The sequence below is a fragment of the Plecotus auritus genome (genome assembly GCF_963455305.1).
Source record: "Plecotus auritus genome assembly, chromosome: 2".
Lineage (NCBI taxonomy): Eukaryota > Metazoa > Chordata > Mammalia > Chiroptera > Vespertilionidae > Plecotus > Plecotus auritus.
Window position 1 is genome coordinate 16186129 of NC_137771.1, and position 19649 is coordinate 16205777.

A 19649-nucleotide genomic window follows, 5' to 3' on the forward strand; every position below is an offset into this window, starting at 1 on the left:
CAGCCCAGAAGGGCAGGGTGGTTCCTGGCCAGGCGGCCCTCAGAGAGGAAACTCCAGGAGCTGGGCCGGTCCCTGTAGAGCTGACACACACACACCAATGGCTTTGCACAGGGCAGTGGTGCCGAGCAGACAGGGAAGCGGCCCTGGACAGTGGGCTCAGTTCGTTCAGTGGACATGTTTACCTTTAATGCCTCTGGGGACCATGCACTGGGAGATGTGAGTGGGCCACTGCCCCCTTGATGCCTCCCCCAGGGGGAGCGGACCCTGCATTCCCAAATACTTATCGGGCCCCTGTGATGGGCTGGAAGGGGTTCTGGGCGGAGGAGGACAGCAATGGACAGCAGAGCTCCCCTCCCCGCCCCCCCCCTCCCCGCCCCCAGCAGCATGTGCTGTCAGCAAACAGGAAAGCAGATCCATGTGTACCATCCCTGGATAAAGGGGCTGAGGAAGAAGAAAGAGGGTAGGGGAGATCAAGGGGGTGCTCTTTCAAGCCAAGGCCTAGGGAGGGAGCAGGCTTCAGGAGGGTTTCAGGAGCAACATGTGACTGGAGGAAAACAAAGCCATAAGAGGATTTTGAACAGAGGAGTCGCATGTTATGACTTGCATTTTCAAAGGTGGTAGCAGGAGGAGGTGAGAAGTGGGTGGAGTCTGGAAATGGTGAAGATAGAGCCAGGATGTGGGGGTTGGAGCCACAGCTCTTGGGAGAAGGGGGTTGGCATTAACCGAGGTGGGAAGACTGCGGAGCAGGTTGGGAGGGAGGAGCAGGACTTGCTTTCAGAGAAGTTGAATGAGATGCCTGTGGAGCTCCACATGGAAATGTGGGAGGGGAGTTGTTGGATAGGTGAGTCTGGGTTCAGGGACAAGGTCCTGGCAGGAAATTTAAAGCTAAGTTCATTAACATGTGGAGGGAATTTAAGCTGTGACTCACTAAGGGAATGAAGGAGGATAGATAAGAGAAAAGGCCCAAACAGAGCCCTGGGCACCCCAGTCTTTAAAGGTTTAGAGATGAGGAAGAACCAGCAAAGGCAGCTGCAAAGAAGCAGTCACAGTGTTCGAAAGAGGAGCAGGAGGAAGAGTGGTGCCCTGAAGACCAAGATCCAGCAGAGAGCAAGCGTTATGCCTCAGATGTTGTGCCTCACTTTCACTCTCAGATGTTTCTTGAGCTTGGAGATGACTCTGATGCAGGCTAGAGCTCCTGCTATTAGAGAGGAGCAGGGACAAGTAAATCGGCGATTCATTTACAGTGTGATAAGAATGGGGGAGAAGGGGGTAGACAGCTTGGGGGCATCCAGTATGGCCCCAGAGGGCCCAAGGAACATGGAGGAGAGTCAGGGAGGCTGAGACTCCGTGTGGACCATGGGGTGGAGATCACAATGGCTTCATGGGCCAGGGGTGGGCTCTAGATTACCACAGGAGAAGGTGGAGTGGGCAGGCAATCCCTAGCAATTTGTAGAAGTGTCACAGAGAATGGTGGGTGGCCCATTTATGTTGGGGACTCTAACCTTTGGGGTTGCTTGGAGACAAGGAGGAGAAGAGGTGCAAGAGAGGCCATGAGAACGTTTGGCCTCAAAGAGACAAAGCCCCACAGTGCAGGGTGGGAGGAGGTTGGCTGGGTAGGATCAGGGAAGGTTGCCAGGAGGAGACGAACTTTGAGGAATGTGTGGGCATTGAGTATGCCCAGATGCACAGAGAAGCTTTCTGGGCAGAGGAGACCATACGTACAAAGGTATGGAGGCAGGAGCTTGCAGTATGTATCCAGGAAGCAGAGCTTGATGGCAGATGAGATTAGCCAGATCTTTTGGAGTCAGACCCAAAAGGTTTCACCTCCTTATTGCATGGTTACTGGGAAGCCATCACAGGTTCCTGAGCTGTGGAGGGACACAGTGGGATCTGGTTTTAGGAAGACAGGTCAGGCAACAATGTACAGGGTGAATTGGAAGAAAAGGGAGGGGGTCCCAGAGGTAGGAAGATACCCAGGCAGTTGCACACCCAGGTCAGGAGTGGTGATGACCTCAGCAGTAGACACAGGTCGGTCCCATGTCACTCTTTTCCTCTAAGTTGGGCCAAGGGTTTTTGCAAATTGCAGTCTTAAGACCAGACTGCCCTGCAGGGTGCGGGAGAGGCCAGAAATGCAGGAGTGCCACAGGCCACCGTGACCCCAGAGGACTTTGTGTAGGAGCTGCCCAGGGCCAGTTGGAGGGAAGGAGGACCACACTCCTATTTACAGGTTAAGCTCACATGGACCCAACATCTTGGGTACTTTCTATCCACTGCCTCCATTTAACCCTCCCTGCAGCCTTATGAGGCAGGTCCCACTGTCATCCCATTTGCAGATGAGGCACATGAGGCTCAGAGAGGTACAAAGCTAGTATGTGATGGAGCCGTTTTGAACCTACATCTCCCTGGTTAGACCAAGGTTTCAAGATGAGCTAAGGGACCACAGAAATAACCAAGGAACTGATTTGTCAAGTACTTGCTCTGTGCCAGGCACATACAGATGTCCTTATCAGGTGTATATGATGCACTTATCCAGGCTCAGGAACCTGCAGTGTGTCCCCAGTACCCTAGCCCAGTGGTCCAACTTCATTTACAGATGAGAACTTGGACATTTAGAACAGATGTGTTGCTGGCCTGATCTGAAATTTGAACCCAGAGCTATGTTCTTTTAAGACCCTCACTTCCTCCTGCTCTGGCAGGGAGGGGATGAGGAAGGGGTCTTTTGTGAGCAGCAAGTGTTCAGAGCTGGAGTTTGGGGAGTGAGCCAACCCGGAACCCGCCCCAGGCTTAGGCCCAGTCCAAGCTGGCTGCCTGACCTTTGTGCCCTGTTGGTTCTTTGCATATAAATCATGGGCCTCCTTACTGAGTGGGCATGTGTCTTTCCCCCTCGGGAAGCTGCCCAGGCTGCCACAGGTACAAATAGAGTTGACTTCAGGGTAGGGCCTTCTTTCCTGCCCAGCCTGGCCGCTGAGTAACCTCTGGCCTGGAATGAAAGGCTTTCCAATAAGTGCCTTGCTGGCCCACAGCCCAGCTGTGTGGTAGGTGGGTGTGAGGGTGAGAGATCTACCAAAAGAAGGATTCAGGAACCTGAGAGCAGGGGCAGAATCTTGCCAACAAATCTCTTAGCAAGCTGCCTTCTCAGCCGATGCCTCTAGAGGGTTTGGGAATGAGAGCTGGTCATGAGGAGTCCTGGCCGCCTTCCTGGCCCAGCCAAGGGCCGGGGCCTCTGGGCTCAGGCTCAGCCCAGGGGAAGCAGGTCCCATGGGGTGAGAACACTAGGCAGCCCAGGGCAAGAATCGGAAATCAGATATTCTGGGCCACCTCTCCCTTGACCTTGAAGAATGCACAGCACACAGTGTGGGTTTCTCTCCAAGCCTTCCTGCTCAGAGCAGCCTCCTGCCCCTGCAAGGGTGGGGCAGGGCCAGCAGTCAGATCTGATATTGTTTTCACAGGGAGCTGAAAGGCATCCTTGTCATGAAAAACACATCACACTCGAGGGGGCGCTGGGGCTCCACTCCTCCCTTGGTCTAAAGTCTCATTTTGGGCCATCCCAGCCCTGCTCTGTGGCCCTCATCTATGACATGAAGGGGTTGGGCAGCAGGATCTCGAAAATCCCTTCAGGCCCTTAAATCGGTCTAAGGCTCCGTGGTGTAATAGCCGGCCTCTGTGGCCTGGGCGTGTCTCTGACCGTCCAGGTGTGTCTCATCAGTGTCCGTGCCTGAGCACCTCAGGAGGGCAAAGAGTTCCCAGGAACCAGGTTTTGCCTTTGACACCTACAGGGGAAGCAACTGGGATAAATCAGAAAAGGCTCGACTTCGTTTGGCTTTGGGTATGTTTTCCTACAAAATCCTTCAGTATAGGAGGGGTTGACATTCTAGAAATTCAGCTCAAAGCCCTCCCAGGTGACTCCGGATTGGGAAGGCCCTCTCTTCCCCAGCCCTCCCTTCCTTCCTCTCTTCCTTGCAAATCCTCCCTTCTGGAAATGGATTCTTTAACCTCCAGCCTTATCTTTCTGCCAACTTCTCCCTGATCTCCCTCCGGACATTTTCCAGGCGATGCCCTTTACCACCTGCCTCGGGAGGTGGTTAGGTGTTTGAGTTTCAGAAGGATTCTCTGCCTGCAAAGTCAACACAAGTGAGTAGTTAGGGAACGCTAACTAAGGAGATTAGGTGCTAACTGAATGCAGAAGTGCCCACAAAGACGGCTGGAGACTCAGGTGGGGCTCAGCGCTGTCAGCGAGCTCTGGAGTTCCCCTGGGAAGGCCGAGCCTGCTCTTCTCAGTGATGTGAGCCCCTTGCAAGGAGGGCATTGAAGGAACAATTACTTCTCATAAGCTACCCTCTGGTCCCCAAAGGAAATGGCTGCTGACTGCAATGACTATAGTAGTAAGGAGTTGATGGGAGGCCGCCGCCACCTCTTCCTGGAAGCCCTTTTACCCTCCCTTCCTCCTTCACAGTCCTCTACTCTTCAGTCTCTGGTTGTGCCACATGGGGAGGTCTTCCTCATCTTCTCTCTAGTTTGTGGTCTGGAAAGTTCATTTTTGCACATTTTCCTCAGCCTTTATTCCAGGACAAGATTGAAGTCCCGATGGCAAGGGCCAGCCTCATAGCTCATGCGAGTGTACTCACTGCCCAGAGCAAGCATCACTATGAGAATCTTTGGTTTGTGGATTTGTGTGGTTTCTTTGGCCAAACTTTCTTTCCTTTTTTTTTTAAATGGAAATAAATTTCTCATTATAAAAATAATTCATGGTTGAAGAAATCAGAAAGCCTGTAATGCCAGCTCTGGGACTGATCACGGAATCTTGTCCTGCCAGACAGTTCTGTGCAGACACATGCACATTTGACATACAATAAAGAAATTATACTCTGCCTTTAATTTGTTTTTACAGTCTACTTTTAAAAAATGTTTTTATTTTTTTAGAGAGAGAGAAACATTGATGTGAGAGAGATAAACACCAATTGGTTGCCTCCCTTACATGCCCCAACAAGGGAATGAACCCACAATCTATGTATGTGCCCTGACCTGGAATCGAACCCCGCCACCTTTTGGTGTACAGGACAATGCTCCAACCAACTGAGCCACACTGGCCAGGGCAAATATCCTCTTTTATATTTGAGCCACAATTTATATAACTAATCCCGTATTGTTGGACCTGGGATGTTCCCCCCATTATATATGACACTGCAATAAATACCTTCCTAAGTAAATATTTATGAACAATCTTTATATTTTTTTCTTAGATGGAATTGAAGAGCTAGAGGACTGGAATGTTTGTTAAGACTGTGTAAGCCAAATGTCAGTTCATCCTTACCCCCAGCATCACAGAAGAGTGGTAGGTGCCCGACTGGCACTGATGGTGGACTTGCTGGCACGTATCAGTGGTCCCAGGTCTGGGAAGTGGCTCAGCCCATGAACTCAATCTCCCCTGCCCACTGCCTGCCCTTTACTGCCCTGAGGAGGAGCAGCCCCTGGGGGACACTGGGTCCTGCACTTGCCTTCCAAGGATGGTGGTACTGGATTCTCCCTGGATTGTTCCTGAGCTGGCCTTGGCCTTGGAGACTGTCAGGCATTTAGAGGAGACTGGGGAACGGTGGCTCGTGTGGCTGGATGGGAAGGGTAAGAATGACCCTGGGTCACGCCTTCCATCTTCTGTGCTACAGGAGGCCTCAGCGGGGCGACGGTCATTGACTCCCTTGACACCCTCTACCTCATGGAGCTGAAGGAGGAATTCCAGGAGGCCAAGGCCTGGGTTGAAGAGAACTTCCACCTGAATGTGGTGAGTCAGAGCCCTTGGGATCTTAGGGCCAGAAGCAGCTGGAGAGGTCATGGCTCCACCCTGTCATCTCTGAGACCCACAGAGGCTCTGGCCCCAGGCTGCCAGCAGAGCAGTCCACCTATGACCCTGCCTTCCCCTCCCTAGGGCTCCAGGCACGGTGCTCACACCCTGGAAGACCCTTCTAGGGCTGCATCTGTCACAACAGCAATAGGGGAAGTGACTGTGGAGAAGTGACTAAGCTGCTCAGAGCGGCTCTTAGCTGGACCCCCTCCGCGCCCCCCTCTCCCCCCGCCCGTGCTGCCCTCCTGAGCTAGCTGAGAGGCCATGACTAGGTCTGAACCCTCTTGGTTTCCAGCCTCACAGGCATCCCTGGTCAGGGACCAGAACCTTGGGGAGGAGGTGGTAATGTGTCTAGATGGCACAAAACCCTTAACTACCAGACCCCACCCCCACTGATCTCCCAGCCCAGATTAAAGTAACCGATCCATCCTGGAGGCCTCTGTTCAGCATGGGGAGAGGCTGCTTAGATGGATTTGGGGAGCAAGAAATTGCGACAGATAGGAGGGGGGATCCATCAGGCTCCATGAATGAGGGGTCCTGGAAGGAATGGGGACAGCTCCTGCAGCTTATGGCAGAAGTGAGGCCAGTATCAGCACAGAGCGGGCAGAGAGAGCAATGGGAAAATCTGGGAGAGCAACGCTGCAGGGGTGCTTCCCTGGCTCGCAGGCGCCTGGGGGAGGCCAGCCTCCCTGGGCCTCAGAAATGACACAACAACAACAGTGATGATGCCTGGCGTGCAGGCTTGTGAGCCTTAACTATCACGGGTGCTGTAAAAAGCATTTTATAACCATAAAGTCCAACATAGATGTAAGTGGTGCTGTTATCATCATCACCATCATGATTATTTTGAGGCTTGTTATGACTTCCGATGGTCTGTGTGAGGGGAGGCGTTTAGAACCCCATTTCCTACTGCATCGAATGGAAGAAAGGCAGAGGTAGAGGAGGGAGGGGTCTTCATAGACCCACCTTGTCCCTCTGCAGATGGTGGGTAGAGAGTAGGCATCAGGCAGCTGCCTGAGGAGCCAGGCTGGGGCAGGTTAGGGGGTTTCCCTGGAAGAAAGCAAGGCATGGGCACTGCCCCTCTCTGAGCCTTGGCTTTCTCATCTGAAAAATGGGAGTGATGGCATCACCGTGCATTGTGAGGCTAACGGAGAGTATGGCTTTGCCAGTGCTCAGTCAAGGGGCAAGCTCTCCCAGATAAAGGGTTGACCATTGTTCTTGTCCCTAATAAAAGGCCATGACATGGGAAGTGCGCCAAGGAGAGCCCTGGGGGAGGGGAGGCAACAACAGGCACCTTTCTGAAGCCGCTCCTGGCACTGGGCGGCTCCGCACCGGCACCACTCAGCCTCTCATCTCTGCCCTGCCTCGGGGGGTGAAGGCACCGGGAAAGGGAAGGCTGAATGCCTTGTTCAAAGTCCCAAAGCCGAGGAAGTGGCTCAGTCAGATTTTCACCCAGATCTGGTCCTTGGCATGATGCCCAGCACCCCTGATTTACAGATAACATTTCAGAGAGAAAATAACAATGATTCTGGAAGGTTGGGCGTGCCCCAAGGGCTCCAGCTCCAGCGAAGAAATTGCTGTTTACCTACAAGCATCTGCTTGGCGCACCTCCCTCTCAGTCTCGGCCCTGCCCCGTCTGCCGCAGAACCTCCTCTGAGACCCTTCCTCTTGCCCTGCCACCTCAAGGAGGGTCGCACCATCTTCCTGCTAAGCCGAGTGGCCTGGCTAGAGGAAGATTGCCTCCCCTCAGGCTAAGCTTCAGCCAGCAGCTCCCCAAGTGCGCTCTTAAGCTCCTTGGAGAGCAGCCAGGCAGAACTTTGCTCTGATGGCCTCGGGCAAGGGCTGGGGAAAGAAGCCAAACCCCAGTGTTTATTTGGGATGTTGTAAATGTGCAGTGGCCGCCCGGGTAGGTGCCTTTTGTTCTCAAAACCACCACTGCATCCAGTGGGGCGGGAACCAGCCCAGGTGCAGCCCGATCAGCAGGGTGGCATGGGGCACCGTGGTGTGTGACCGGTCTCAAGGGCCTGGCTGCCCCTGAGAGCCCAGCAGGGATCTCACAAGTGTCCCCACTGCCCTGCCCCTTCTTTCTGCCCTGCAGAGTGGAGAAGCATCTTTGTTTGAGGTGAACATCCGGTACATAGGAGGACTCCTCTCGGCCTTCTACTTGACAGGAGAGGAGGTGAGTTGGTACTTCCAGGCACCCGGACCATCCAGGCCGGAAAGGGATTGGGAGAACATCCATCCCATCCCCTCACTTCTCCAATGAGGAGACAAGGAACCAAGAGGATTTGCCCAGGGCTACCCATGTCCCCCACCTCCATGATGCCACCTGCAACCTCTTCTGTCTGGTGCTTCTGTTCTGCTGCCCCGATGGTAGTAAATTCTCTAAGGGCAACAACTAGGTCTGCTCACCATCCGTGCAGCTCCTTGCAGGGCGTGCAGCAATACCTGGGCTTGGTGTGGGCTTGCAGAGTGCTGGGCTGGTATTGCAGGAGCTGGTTCGCAGAATGGATGGAGCCAAGACCATTGTTTCGCCATTTCTACCCAGGGGCCTCTAGGTCTTGCTCTATACTCCACAACCACCCCTTGCCCTCCTTTCTGGGCCAGACACCAGCTCCAGGTCTCGGGGGGTGTAGGGGGGATGGAGCAGCCACATGTTGTAAATACCAGGTGCACTGCGCTGCCTTCCAGAGGGCTGTGGGCACAGTCAGAAACCTGGACCTCCTCCCCACACCACCCCTGCCTGTGGCCTCAGCAAGTCCCTTTTCCCATCCCTGGGCCTCACTTCCTGCCCCACCACGGGGATGGTCCTAATCCCTCCTGGAGTCAACAAGTCTTGTGAATGGGGCTGGTCCTTTGGCCTGGGCTCTTTCCTTTCCTCACATTCCCCCTCTCTGTCCACCCAGAAATGAGTCATTGAGCCTGTGGGGGCCTTGGAAGTGAGGCCAGCTTCACTTCCTGTCTGAGAGTCAGGTCCCCTTCACTTCATTTAAGGCACACGGGCTGAAGCCGAGAATTTAGAGGCGGCGGGCATGCGCTTTATCTCTCCAGTCGCTTTAGGCCTCTCTCCATCAAAAATAATCTCCTCAGCGGAGATTACCGCTTGTACCAATTTGTCCCCAAATAATTGTAGATGGGAGCCCTGGGCTTGGAGCCACCCAAGGCCTGAATTTCATTTGAAAACCCCAGGACAGGAAATGACACATGGAGCAGAAAAAGCATTCGTGTTCTTCACGGGCCCTTGCCCACCTCTGTCTAGGTTGTGGGAGGAGGAGGTGGATGCAGGGAAGGGGAGGCAGTGATTCAGGGGGCTTATGGGGGCTGGTGTGGGGGCCAGCGGCTCAGGATGGAGCTGGTGCTCCCCAGACCTGCTGTCACTCTCTCACTGCTCTGAGGTGTCTGGGATTCTGAGAACTTGTTCTGAGGCCTCGGCTCCCTAGAAGGGACCGTCAGCCTATATTTCCAGAATGCAGACCAGACAGTAGGATGTGGATGTTTCTGTGACTTAGAAATCGTTTAAAAGGCCCAAGGAGAGGCCCAGGTGGCTCCGAGTCCCTGAGCAGGCAGGCTCCTACCTTCCAGCCGTGCCTTCCTAGTCCCCTCTGTCCCCAGCACCTCCACGTGGCAAAGATGGGGCATGTGCACCATGTCCTTGTTCCTCAAACAGCCCATGGAGTGATGTCTTCACCGGCTTGCAGGTGCAGGATCTGAGACTTAGAAGTCACTTGCTCAGGTCACAGGCTCTGAGGCTATTTTGAGTCAACTTATCACCCTGTGACCTCTCTGCCATGGGCCCTCGTTCAGCCTGGCCCAGAGTCACCCTCCTCTCAGTCCTTCATTTCCCACACAGAAGGTGCCTGTGGAGTGAGGCTTTCTTAAAATCTCCCATGAGTATTTGCAGAATGAATGGTGAAAGAGACCCCACCCCGCTCCTGGGCTGAGGCCTTTCTTTGCTTCAGAGGGAACCTGTGGGAGAAGAGTTCCCTGCTGGGTAGCCAGCACTACAGACCCTCCCATGGGAACCACAAGCACAGCCACAGCCACACCAGGTGGCATTGACATAGCACTTTACAGTTTACATAGCACATTCTCTATACACATCCTCTTATTTGATGTCTAGAAGGACCCTGTGAGCTGGGGTTGTGATACTTATATCTGACAAAATAGACCTCAAAGTGAAGGCCATAACAAGAGATAATGAAGGCCACTTCATAATACTAAAGGAATGGATACAACAAGAGGATATAACTCTGGTAAACATATATGAACCCAATACAGGAGCATCCAAATACATAAAAAAACTTCTGGATGATATCAAGGGAGAGAGAGACAGCAATACAATCATAGTAGGGGACTTTAATACCCTATTGACATCATTGGATAAATCTTCTAGACAAAAAAAAAAAAAAAAAAAAATCAACAAGGAAAGAGCAATCCTAAATGCCCCACTAGATCAGATGGAACTAATTGACATCTTCAGAACATTTCGCCCCAAAGCTACAGAATATACATTCTTCTCAAGTGTACATGGGACATTTTCAAAGATGGACCACATGTTAGGACATAAACGAAGTCTCTACAAATTCAAGAAGATTGAAATCATATCAAGCATCTTCTCAGATCACAATGGCATGAAATTAGAAATCAACTACAATAAAAAGTCAAAAACAATAGAAGGACCCTGTGAAGCAGCCAGGGCCGTCACCATTCCATTGTGCGGATGAGGCTCAGAGACAGTGCATGGCTTACCCACGGTCACATGCCTGCGAAGTGACTCCCAGAACAGTGCCCATTTCGCTCTACAGAATGTAATTCTTGCTGGTTTCTTTCATCTCTGTCTGGAGCCAGTAGGCCACTGCCCGTCGCTTACCGTGGCTGCCTGAGGCCTTTCTGTGTTGGAAAGGCAGCTTGGTGTCCTGGAAAAGAGTCACTTCATAGCTCCTCATCTCGGGCAAATTGCTTTGCTGAGACTCAGTTTAGTCCTTCTCCAAGTGGGTCAACACCTTGCCCACGGCTGCTGCAAGGGATGAAGGTCCTGGAGATGAGACACCTGGCACACTGGGATGTTGTGACTTATAAGAAATAGGTATTTGGTCTTCATCCTGTTTCTGGCACAGAGTTCCTAAAACCATAGGCATCTCCTAAGCGATGACAATGATAAGTGCCTTTTGTTATGTTATTGAGGTGACTTTTGGACCCCAACTAGGATGGAGGCTGGTTGCCAGGAGTAACAGTCATGTGATTAGAGGGTTGGAGCTTTCAGGCCTACAAGGAGGGGAGAAGGGCTAGGATGAATCAGTGGCCAGTGATTCCATCAGTCGTGCCTGTGTAATGAAGTCTCCATGAACACCCGAAGCACTGGGTTCAGCAAGCTGCTGGTTGTGAGCAGGTGGGGAGCTGGGGAGAGTGGACTCAGAGCACAGAGGCTCTGTGCCCGGCCCCATGTCTTGCCCTGTGGACCTCTTCCATCTGGCTGTTCCTGAGTTATATCCTTTTATAATAAACTGGCTCAGTAAGTAACATGTTTCCCTGAGTTCTGTGAGCCGCTCTAGAAGAATAATCAAACCCAAGGTGGGGTTCCTGGGTAACACCTGCTCTTCTGTTGGCAGCTGAAGAATGGGGGGTGGGCGGTCTTGTAGGCCTGAGCCCTTAACATATGGAACCTGATGCTCTCTCCATTGTAGACAGTGTCAGAATTGAGTTGAATTTTTAGACATGGAGCCGATGTCTGGAGACTTGCTTGGTGGTGTGGGGGAACTTCCACACACACATTGGAATTGGGTTCTGAACCCCTTACACACCCACTCACTTCCAAGATGACAAGGAGGAAAGTGTTCCTGCCGGGGTCTTTCCACATCTACAAGGGTTCAAGAATCTGGAGAAGGGGCTGTGCATAAATTAATTGAGAGATTAGAGAAGAAATATGAATTTGGAAGGCATTTTGGGGTGCCAGATGGAAACTTAGTTCTAGTGACTAAGCTCCCCGAATCTCCAGACCCCTAGCTTTTTATTCCCACATTTCTGGACCCCTGGCTTTTTCCCACATTTTGCCCTATAGCAAAGCAGATATACATGTCAAAGGTAAGGCCTGGTAAACAGTAAATGACCATGGGTTGGGGGAACTGCCCTCAGCTGTCTGGCAGCAGGCAATAATATATGCAGATCTTCAGCCCTGCTGAAGCCCCAAGGTTCATCAGCCTTCTGATGAACTTCTTGCATTTATTATGCTAACTACTGGAATTTGCTTCCAGCATGGTCCCACTCTTGTCCTCACACACTCATTCAGCATCCTCCCCGGGATGTGGAGACCTGCACTGCCAGCGGGCAGCAAGACCTTCCGAAGGAGAAGTCAGGGTTTGCTGGCCGAGGAGAGCATCGAAGAGGAGTGAGCGCGGAGTCCTTCGGGCAAAGGGCAGCAGACAGCAGCCTGGAGCCTCAGCCTTGGGCTCTGGCTTGGTGGGTCCCTGTGTGTCTCTGGCTCAGCCTCCTCAGGAGCCTCACACGAGAGCCCTTAGTTGTTGCTAAACCAGTGGGTTTTGTAGTGACAGGGGACTTGAAATCTGGATTCTAGACAAGCTCCCAGAAATTCAAACATAGGTGTCCCTGTGCCCACTTCTGGGACCTGTTGTCTGGCACTGACATTAGCATCTTCTCTTGCCCAGCACTGCCAGGCCTCGTGCGGTTCTTTCCTCCTGCTCCTTCCCTCCTGCCCTCCTCTTTCACCCCTCCCTCCCCCTTCCTAAGCAGGTCCACACCACCGCTCCAAGGCCTGTCATCCACTTCCCACTGCAGTCCCTAAACAGCTGACTCAGCATTAGTAAACTGCATGTGTTGGGGTTGGGGGACCTCAAGATGACTTTGTTTTGCAACGACACGCACGAGGTCAGCAAACTGGGTCACCCTCGAGCTGCAGAAGTAAAAGGAAACGTGTTGTCCCACTGGGAGCGGTTGCTTAGGGACTTGCATCTCATCTTTTAAAAGATACATGACGTTTATTGTGGGTTTGTTTTATGATAAAAGTGGCACAGAAAATAGATACGCCACAAGAAGGAAATAAAAGTCCTCCGTGAGCCTCCCCCTCCCAGGAGACCCTTGCTAACATTTTGGTGCACTCCATCCTTTTCCCAAATGTCCATATGAATATAACCTTTACGAACGTTGAATTACACTATTTTGACATACTTTTCTCTTAATACATTATAAACCCTTTCTTTGCTATTACTAGTAAATATTCTCCTACAGCATCATTTCAGTGGCTGCATGGTGTTCCCTGGCAGGGATAAGCCATCATTTAACCACTTCCCTATTGTTTGCTATTTAGATTATTTCCATCTTCTCCTCTAACAATGCTGGAATAAATAGCCATAAGGTTAAATCTTCACAGCATCCTCAATTATTTATTTCCTTAGAATAAATTCCTGCGAGGGACACTGCTGAGTCAGGAGGTCACAGGTGCTTTTGAATTAATCAGAAGAACAGTTTGACAGGTCAGAGCCTCGGGCAGGGACCCTGAGGCCTGGGGCCTCCTCGTGGCTCCCTGGCCATCATGTGGGTGGTTCAGGATGAGCCATTCTCCTCCTTATGCCCATCTATAAAGTGGAAACAGTAGGAAGAATCCGAAGGGGAAAGGGAAAAGGCCCTTCCCTGGTTTTCAGTTGGAAAAGTGTTGTCCAGAAGAAGGCCATGGTTCACTAAGAAGCACATAGACGCCAAGCTGTGAGACACGGCCTGGAACCGGGTGGGGTCTGGGCTCCCCATCCAGTGCTCTTGCTATTCTGTACACAATGTGTTTCCCCCGAGCTCAGCCTATGACAGCTGGTCCCACGGTGTGGGCAGGCATAGACCCTTGTGACCCACTGCCCTGATTGCTTCATCTTCCCAAGGGCCACCCAAATCACAGTTACAGTCACTGAGCCTTCATCGTAGTCCTGGCACACCCGTAAGTGCTTTATAACTGTTACCTAATTTGTATTCCTCCCAATAACCCTCCGAGGAAGGCAATATTGTCATTATTTTATGACCAAGGAAACTGAGGCAGAGAGAGGTGCCTCCCCTCAGACCACAGAGCCAGGAATGAGTGGAGCCAGGTTCACACCCCGGCCTGTCCCACTGCAGAGCCTAAGGCAGTGCCACCTCAGCTCTGGGGCCGGCAGTGTTGGCAGTTTATCCACCAGGGGCACCCTCTTGCAGTGACTGCACCCCACCCAGCCCAGATTCACAGTGCCCTTTGACCCTTCCAGGTGTTCCGAATGAAGGCCATCAAGCTCGGAGAGAAACTCCTGCCGGCCTTCAACACCCCTACGGGAATCCCAAAAGGTGTCGTGAACTTCAAAAGGTAGGACACGTTTGGCTGTATCTGCATGGAAACTGAGGCACAGAGAGAGGGGACCATACACGCCTCTGGAACCACAGCCAGTCAGCGGCAGAGTGAAAACTGGACTCCTGGGCGGGTGTTTGTCACCCAGCCTGGTTCTTGGGGGTTAGGACACCCAAGACCTGATCTTCAGGGGTGGGGAGGGGCAGCTGTTCCTCGTGACTGTCCCATAACACTGCCTTGACTCAGCCCTCCAGTGCCCTCCCTCCCCAGCCAGGGTCAGGCACACCATACCCTCCTGCCGTGAGAAGGGACTCAACGCTGCCAGGGGGTCTCAGGACCCTGGGCAGAGGGACTCCTGGTCTGCCACCCCCACCCTCAGGGCTGGGTCTCAGGACCCCAGAGTCAGAACACAGAGGGGCTCTGAGGAGTGTCAAACCCCCTCGAGAAGGAAAGTATGTGACTGGCTGAGATCATATAATCCAGTAACTGACTGTTCCAAATCTAAACCCAGGAGTTAATAATTTTTAATAATGACATTGGGATTTCCCCTCTATAAAATAATAAATTCTCTTTGCAGAACACGTGGTTTATATAAAAAATGCTGGATAAGACTGAAAAGTCACATGTGGTCCCACTAATGAAAGAACCCACTAGTAGTGTTTCCTTCCTTAGCTCTGTCTTAAAACGTTGATTTTTATTGGCCACTTTCATCATTTCCCCTCCTGACCTGTTGCTTAATTCAGTGTGAACTAGGATCTCTCTGGGCCGTCACTGAGTCAGAGCCAGAGTGACAACAGCCAGAGAGGGGGAGCCAGGGCTGCAGCTCCGCCCAGCTCCCCTGTCCCCTCACCGTTCCCCTCTCATGGGCTGGGAGTGTACTTATATCCACCTGTTTTCCAGATGTGGCAACTGAGACCCAGAAAGGGGAAAGGACAGGGTCAAAGTAAAGAAAACTAAAGGCCCAGCCGGCTTTAAACTACACTGGGGAGCATGGATCTTGCCCCTGGACACTCAGATGTGCCCTGTCTTGCCTTCTCTCACTCCGTTGCTTCCCTGGATTGCCTATCTCTCACAGCTTCCCTGGCCATCAACATTCAGCTCAGCTGCCACCTTATCGTTAAGCCAAAAGCGTCTGTGCCTGTCCTGGCCTCCGGGCACTTTACCTCCGTTCTCCTGGCCCTCGTCACATGCGTCTTCATGTTCCCCCACCTAGGAGCTTCTCAAGGGCAGGATCCCCATCCAATTCTTTGTGCCTTTGACAAATATTCCTGCTAGACCGTGTGTGTGGGATAAGAGTGAGTAACAGCAGTGGTCCACTTATTAAGCACTTACTATGTGCCTAGCATTGTGCTAGGAGTTTCCACACATTGCTTCACCAAACTTACTGCTCTCGGCAATCCTTTGCGGGTATTTATATTATCCCCGTTGTGAAAACGGAGTCTCAGAGAGAGGAAGTAACTTGCCCAAGGTCTCATAGCTAATAGGTAACGGGGCTAAGATTTAAACTCATTTTGTTACAATTGATCGGAAAGCTCTGCTCTTGCGGCCTGCCAGCCCGCCCTCAGGTGGGAACCCTGCTGCCCCTGAGCTGCGTGGAGTGGGCCCCTGGGAGACCTTGCAGAAGGCACCCAGAGAACTCTCTGTGGCCATCCTCGAGCCTCGAGGCCCTCCTGTAACCCCAGGCCTGGGAGGAAGGCTATAACATTTCCATCGCACCAGACTTCCCCCTTCCACCTCTTACAGTGACTTATCTCAGGGCTCTCAGCCCAACAGGGGCTTCAGCCAGCTGCCTGGGCAGGAAGGAGGACACTAGAGGGGAGGGGGGCCCTGAGCCCTGGGCCCCGGTGAGAGGCCCGTGGCTCCCTCTGCATCCTGGGGAGGTCCTGCCCTCGGTCAGCCTGGGCCTTGCAGAGGAGAGAAGACTTGGCATCTTCTCTTACTGTCCTCTGTGGCCCGAAAGCTTTCTCAGGGTGTGACCTCACTTAACTCTCAACCAACATCTCTGAGGGCTGGGGAGGGGCCCTCAGGGCCAATGGAGTCCCATCTCGGGGCCAGGGTTGACTCCCCAGGACTAGACACTTGGATCTGTGCTCAGATTCCTTTCCACGAACACTAACCCTAAAGAACTGGGACCAGCTGGCGTGGAGCTGAGACACAAACACCCTTTCTTTCCAGCTCTCCCATGTGCGGCTTCTGGGGCCTTGCTGTCTGGGGTCCCTAGGATCCTAGCTCAGGCACCCCTCCCTCCTCTGTGTGTGGCGCTGCCAGTCCTACAAATCACAGCCCTGGCTGTCTGCATTACCCAAGTCCCTCAGAGCCCAGACCTGATACACACAGATCTGCCATTTCTGATTAAGAAAGCACACGTATTTGGGGGCTGTTGCATGCTGCCAGTGCTGTGCACACAGATATGCATGTGCTGATTTCCTGGCAGCACCCCCTTCCATTTTCTGGGTCGGAGTCTGTAGAATGTCAGGGATGTATGCGGCCCGAATGGTGCTGACTCTGCTCTTTGGAGGGTGTCTGGGGAAGCTGGGCCACACGCTGCCCCTGTTCTGGGCAGGGCTGGCGATGGGCCCCAGCAGGAGTGGGGACTGGCCCTGCCCCAAAACTGTCGGTCAGAAGGACCCTGAGGGGAGGTGGTCCCCTAGTGAGCTTTGCTGCTCCTCCTCCCTGATGGGGAGGTGTGTCTTTGCAGCCTGGCCTGGGAGGCAGAGGCAGGGGTAACCAGGGCCTGTGACCTGCAGGGGCCGCTGGGCTATCTGGGAGAGCGGCAGCGGCCACTCCAAGGCCCTTTGCAGCTGACTCACTGGTTCTCACACACATATTACACTCTACTGCCAGCCATCTAAACATAAAGGCTCAGATACACAAGCTTGCCTTTGTCACACACACTCTCACATCCATAAAAATGTGTGCATACACGCACACAAATATGCATTTTCATATGCATACAGACACTGAGGTACATATCTTATATATATACTAGAGGGAATTCATGCACCTTGACAGGAACTGTGGGCCGCAAGGCTGTGGTGGGCACAGGGGTGGGTCTTGGTCCATCTTCCGTGCCCCCACCTGGCCCCTCCCGCCACAGCCCCTGGTCCCCTGTCTGCCTGCAGCCCTGCTCCCATAGCAGTTGCTCCCACGCGCTGACAGTTCTGGCCCCACTCGCACCCACTGCCGGCACCGACCTATCAGGACCAGCACCAGGCACTGGCAGTGGGTGCCAGCAGGGCCAGAGCTGGCAGCAGATGTGAGTGCCCCGGCGGGACTGCAGTGCACGGGAACAAAGAATTTTCAGTAACCACCAGAGGCTCACCCTGATGAAAGCAACCAGTGCCCGCCTTGGTCTGGTGCCCCTGCTCACCTGCTCCCCCATCCCGCCATAGCCAATGCCTGCCATATTCCACGCATGCCCCCTGGTGGTCAGCGCACATCATAGTAACCGGTTGCTCGGTTGTTCTGCTGTTTGGTCTATTTGCATATTAGGGTATACACACACACACACACACACACACATATAGTATTGATTTCAGAGAGTAAAAGAGAGGGAGAGATAGCAACATTAATTATGAGAATCATTGATTGGCTGCCTGCTGCACTCCTTCTACTGGGGATGGAGCCAGCAACCTAGGCATGTGCCACGGGACAGGGAATCGGACTATGGCCTCCTGGTTCATGACTCCCGGGTTCATAGATTGACACTCAACCCCTGAACCACACTGGCCAGGGGTACACATCTGAATAATTGCCACTGTTTAGTGAGTTTTCACTGTGTGCCAGGCCCAATATGAGCCTGTGACATAGATTCTCTTTTTCAATCTCACAACTACCACATGGATCCCATTTTACCAGTGAAGAAACTGAGGCTCAGAGAGGTGAGATATCTTACTCAAGGTCCCTCGGCAGCAAAGTGAAGTTAGAATCAGAATCCAGGTCTGGTTGCAAAGTTGATGATTACATCATACACAGGAGTGCACACACAGCCACACACATAGGCACTCTGCCAGGCTGGGGAGGGGCATTGTGGAGCGGCCCCTCCCACAGGGGAGAAAACACAGGCTGCAGGCCCTTTGCAGGCCTCACAGGGCTGACCAGAGGACCTTCCAGGCTCTGGATGCTGCTCAGAGAAGAGGCATTTGGGGTTGGATTTAGATCCAGCTCTGCCAGCTTTATCACTTACTGTGTTGCCTTGGAGACAGTGTCCCCCTCTCTGAGCCTGAGCATCTCCACCTATGAAATAAGGATTGTGGTATCTACCCTCCCAAGTTGGAGGTGAAGTTAAAATAAGATACCACAGCTGCCTGGCACATATCAGGAACTTAATAACTCTAGCAAACAACGCATAATTTACATGTGCATAATTACATAATGACAAAATGACAGTAATTACATGCATAATTTATACCTCACAATGACTTTATGAGGTGTGGGTACTGTCATTTAACGGATGAGGAAACTGAGATCTAGAGAAATTAACCGGCCTGCCTGAGATCAGCCGGGAAGCCAGCATTTGGAGCCAAGCAGGAGAGAGGGAAGGCACCTGCCCACTGCCCGCTCTGCCCTGGCTGGCATGGCCTGTCTGCCAGAGCGGCTCTGCTACAGAAAGCCCTCCAGGGAGGGTGAGCATTGGAGGGAGGAGGAGAGGAAGGCTCATGGGGGGGAAGTGAGAACAAAAGACGGATGGTGGCTTTCTTCATACCTTGAATTTCTCTTCAAGGGCAGGAAGCACCGATTATTCAGGAAACCTTCTGCCCACTGAGATCACAAGCTGGAGAGAAGTCTCGCTTGTGAATAGGGACAGAGTGGGGACAGCTTCCCCTTTCCTCTGGGTGGAGGCAGGGCCAACTGGGTGGGAGACTTCTTAGGAAGTGCCCTGCAGATCTCAGTTTGAATCCCGCCTCCACCACCTACCAAGGTGACCTTCAACAACTCACTTCCCTCTCTGAGCCTCAGTTTCCTCTTTTGCATATTGGAGTTAATGATGCTTTACCTGTGGGCTGTAGATGGAATAATGATGCAGGCAGCTTGCCCCAGGGCCTGCCATCTGTAGCAGCTCAATAAACGGAAGCTGTTTTATTTATTATCCAGGAGCCAAGTGACCCCTCTCTACGAACCCATCCCTCCCCACCTGCCCCTGCCCCCAAGTCAGGGAAATGCCCCAGGAAATGGAGACAGGAAGAAGGGATCGGTGGTTCCTCTATGTTTACTGAGGTCACCTGCCCCAAAAGATCCCAAAACAAGTGTCCTCTCTTTCTAGACGCTAGGAGACATGAGTCCCCTGACCCTCCTGGAAACCACATCCAGGCCAGAGAATGGAGTTTAGAAAGGAGAAGGGGAGCCCTAGCCCCACCCCAGGAAAAGCTGCCACCTCAGGTGGCAAACTGTGACCTCCCACACCCACGCCTGCCTTCCTAGGCCTCACCCTGGGAGGCAGAGGGGCAGACGGGCTGTTCCTGGGAGCCTGAGCTATCACAGCAAGGAAGCAAAGGG

General features: G+C 52.7%; 1 protein-coding gene across 1 annotated transcript in view; it reads left to right on the forward strand.

The window, feature by feature from the left end:
• MAN1C1 (mannosidase alpha class 1C member 1) overlaps positions 1 to 19649 on the forward strand; it is a 130785-nt gene that overhangs the window by 90118 nt on the left and 21018 nt on the right. Inside the window, exons 3-5 of the mRNA XM_080657850.1 lie at positions 5661 to 5776; positions 7935 to 8015; positions 14077 to 14171. Of these exons, the coding sequence (XP_080513976.1) occupies positions 5661 to 5776; positions 7935 to 8015; positions 14077 to 14171 (292 nt within the window). The remainder of the gene's footprint in view (positions 1 to 5660; positions 5777 to 7934; positions 8016 to 14076; positions 14172 to 19649) is intronic.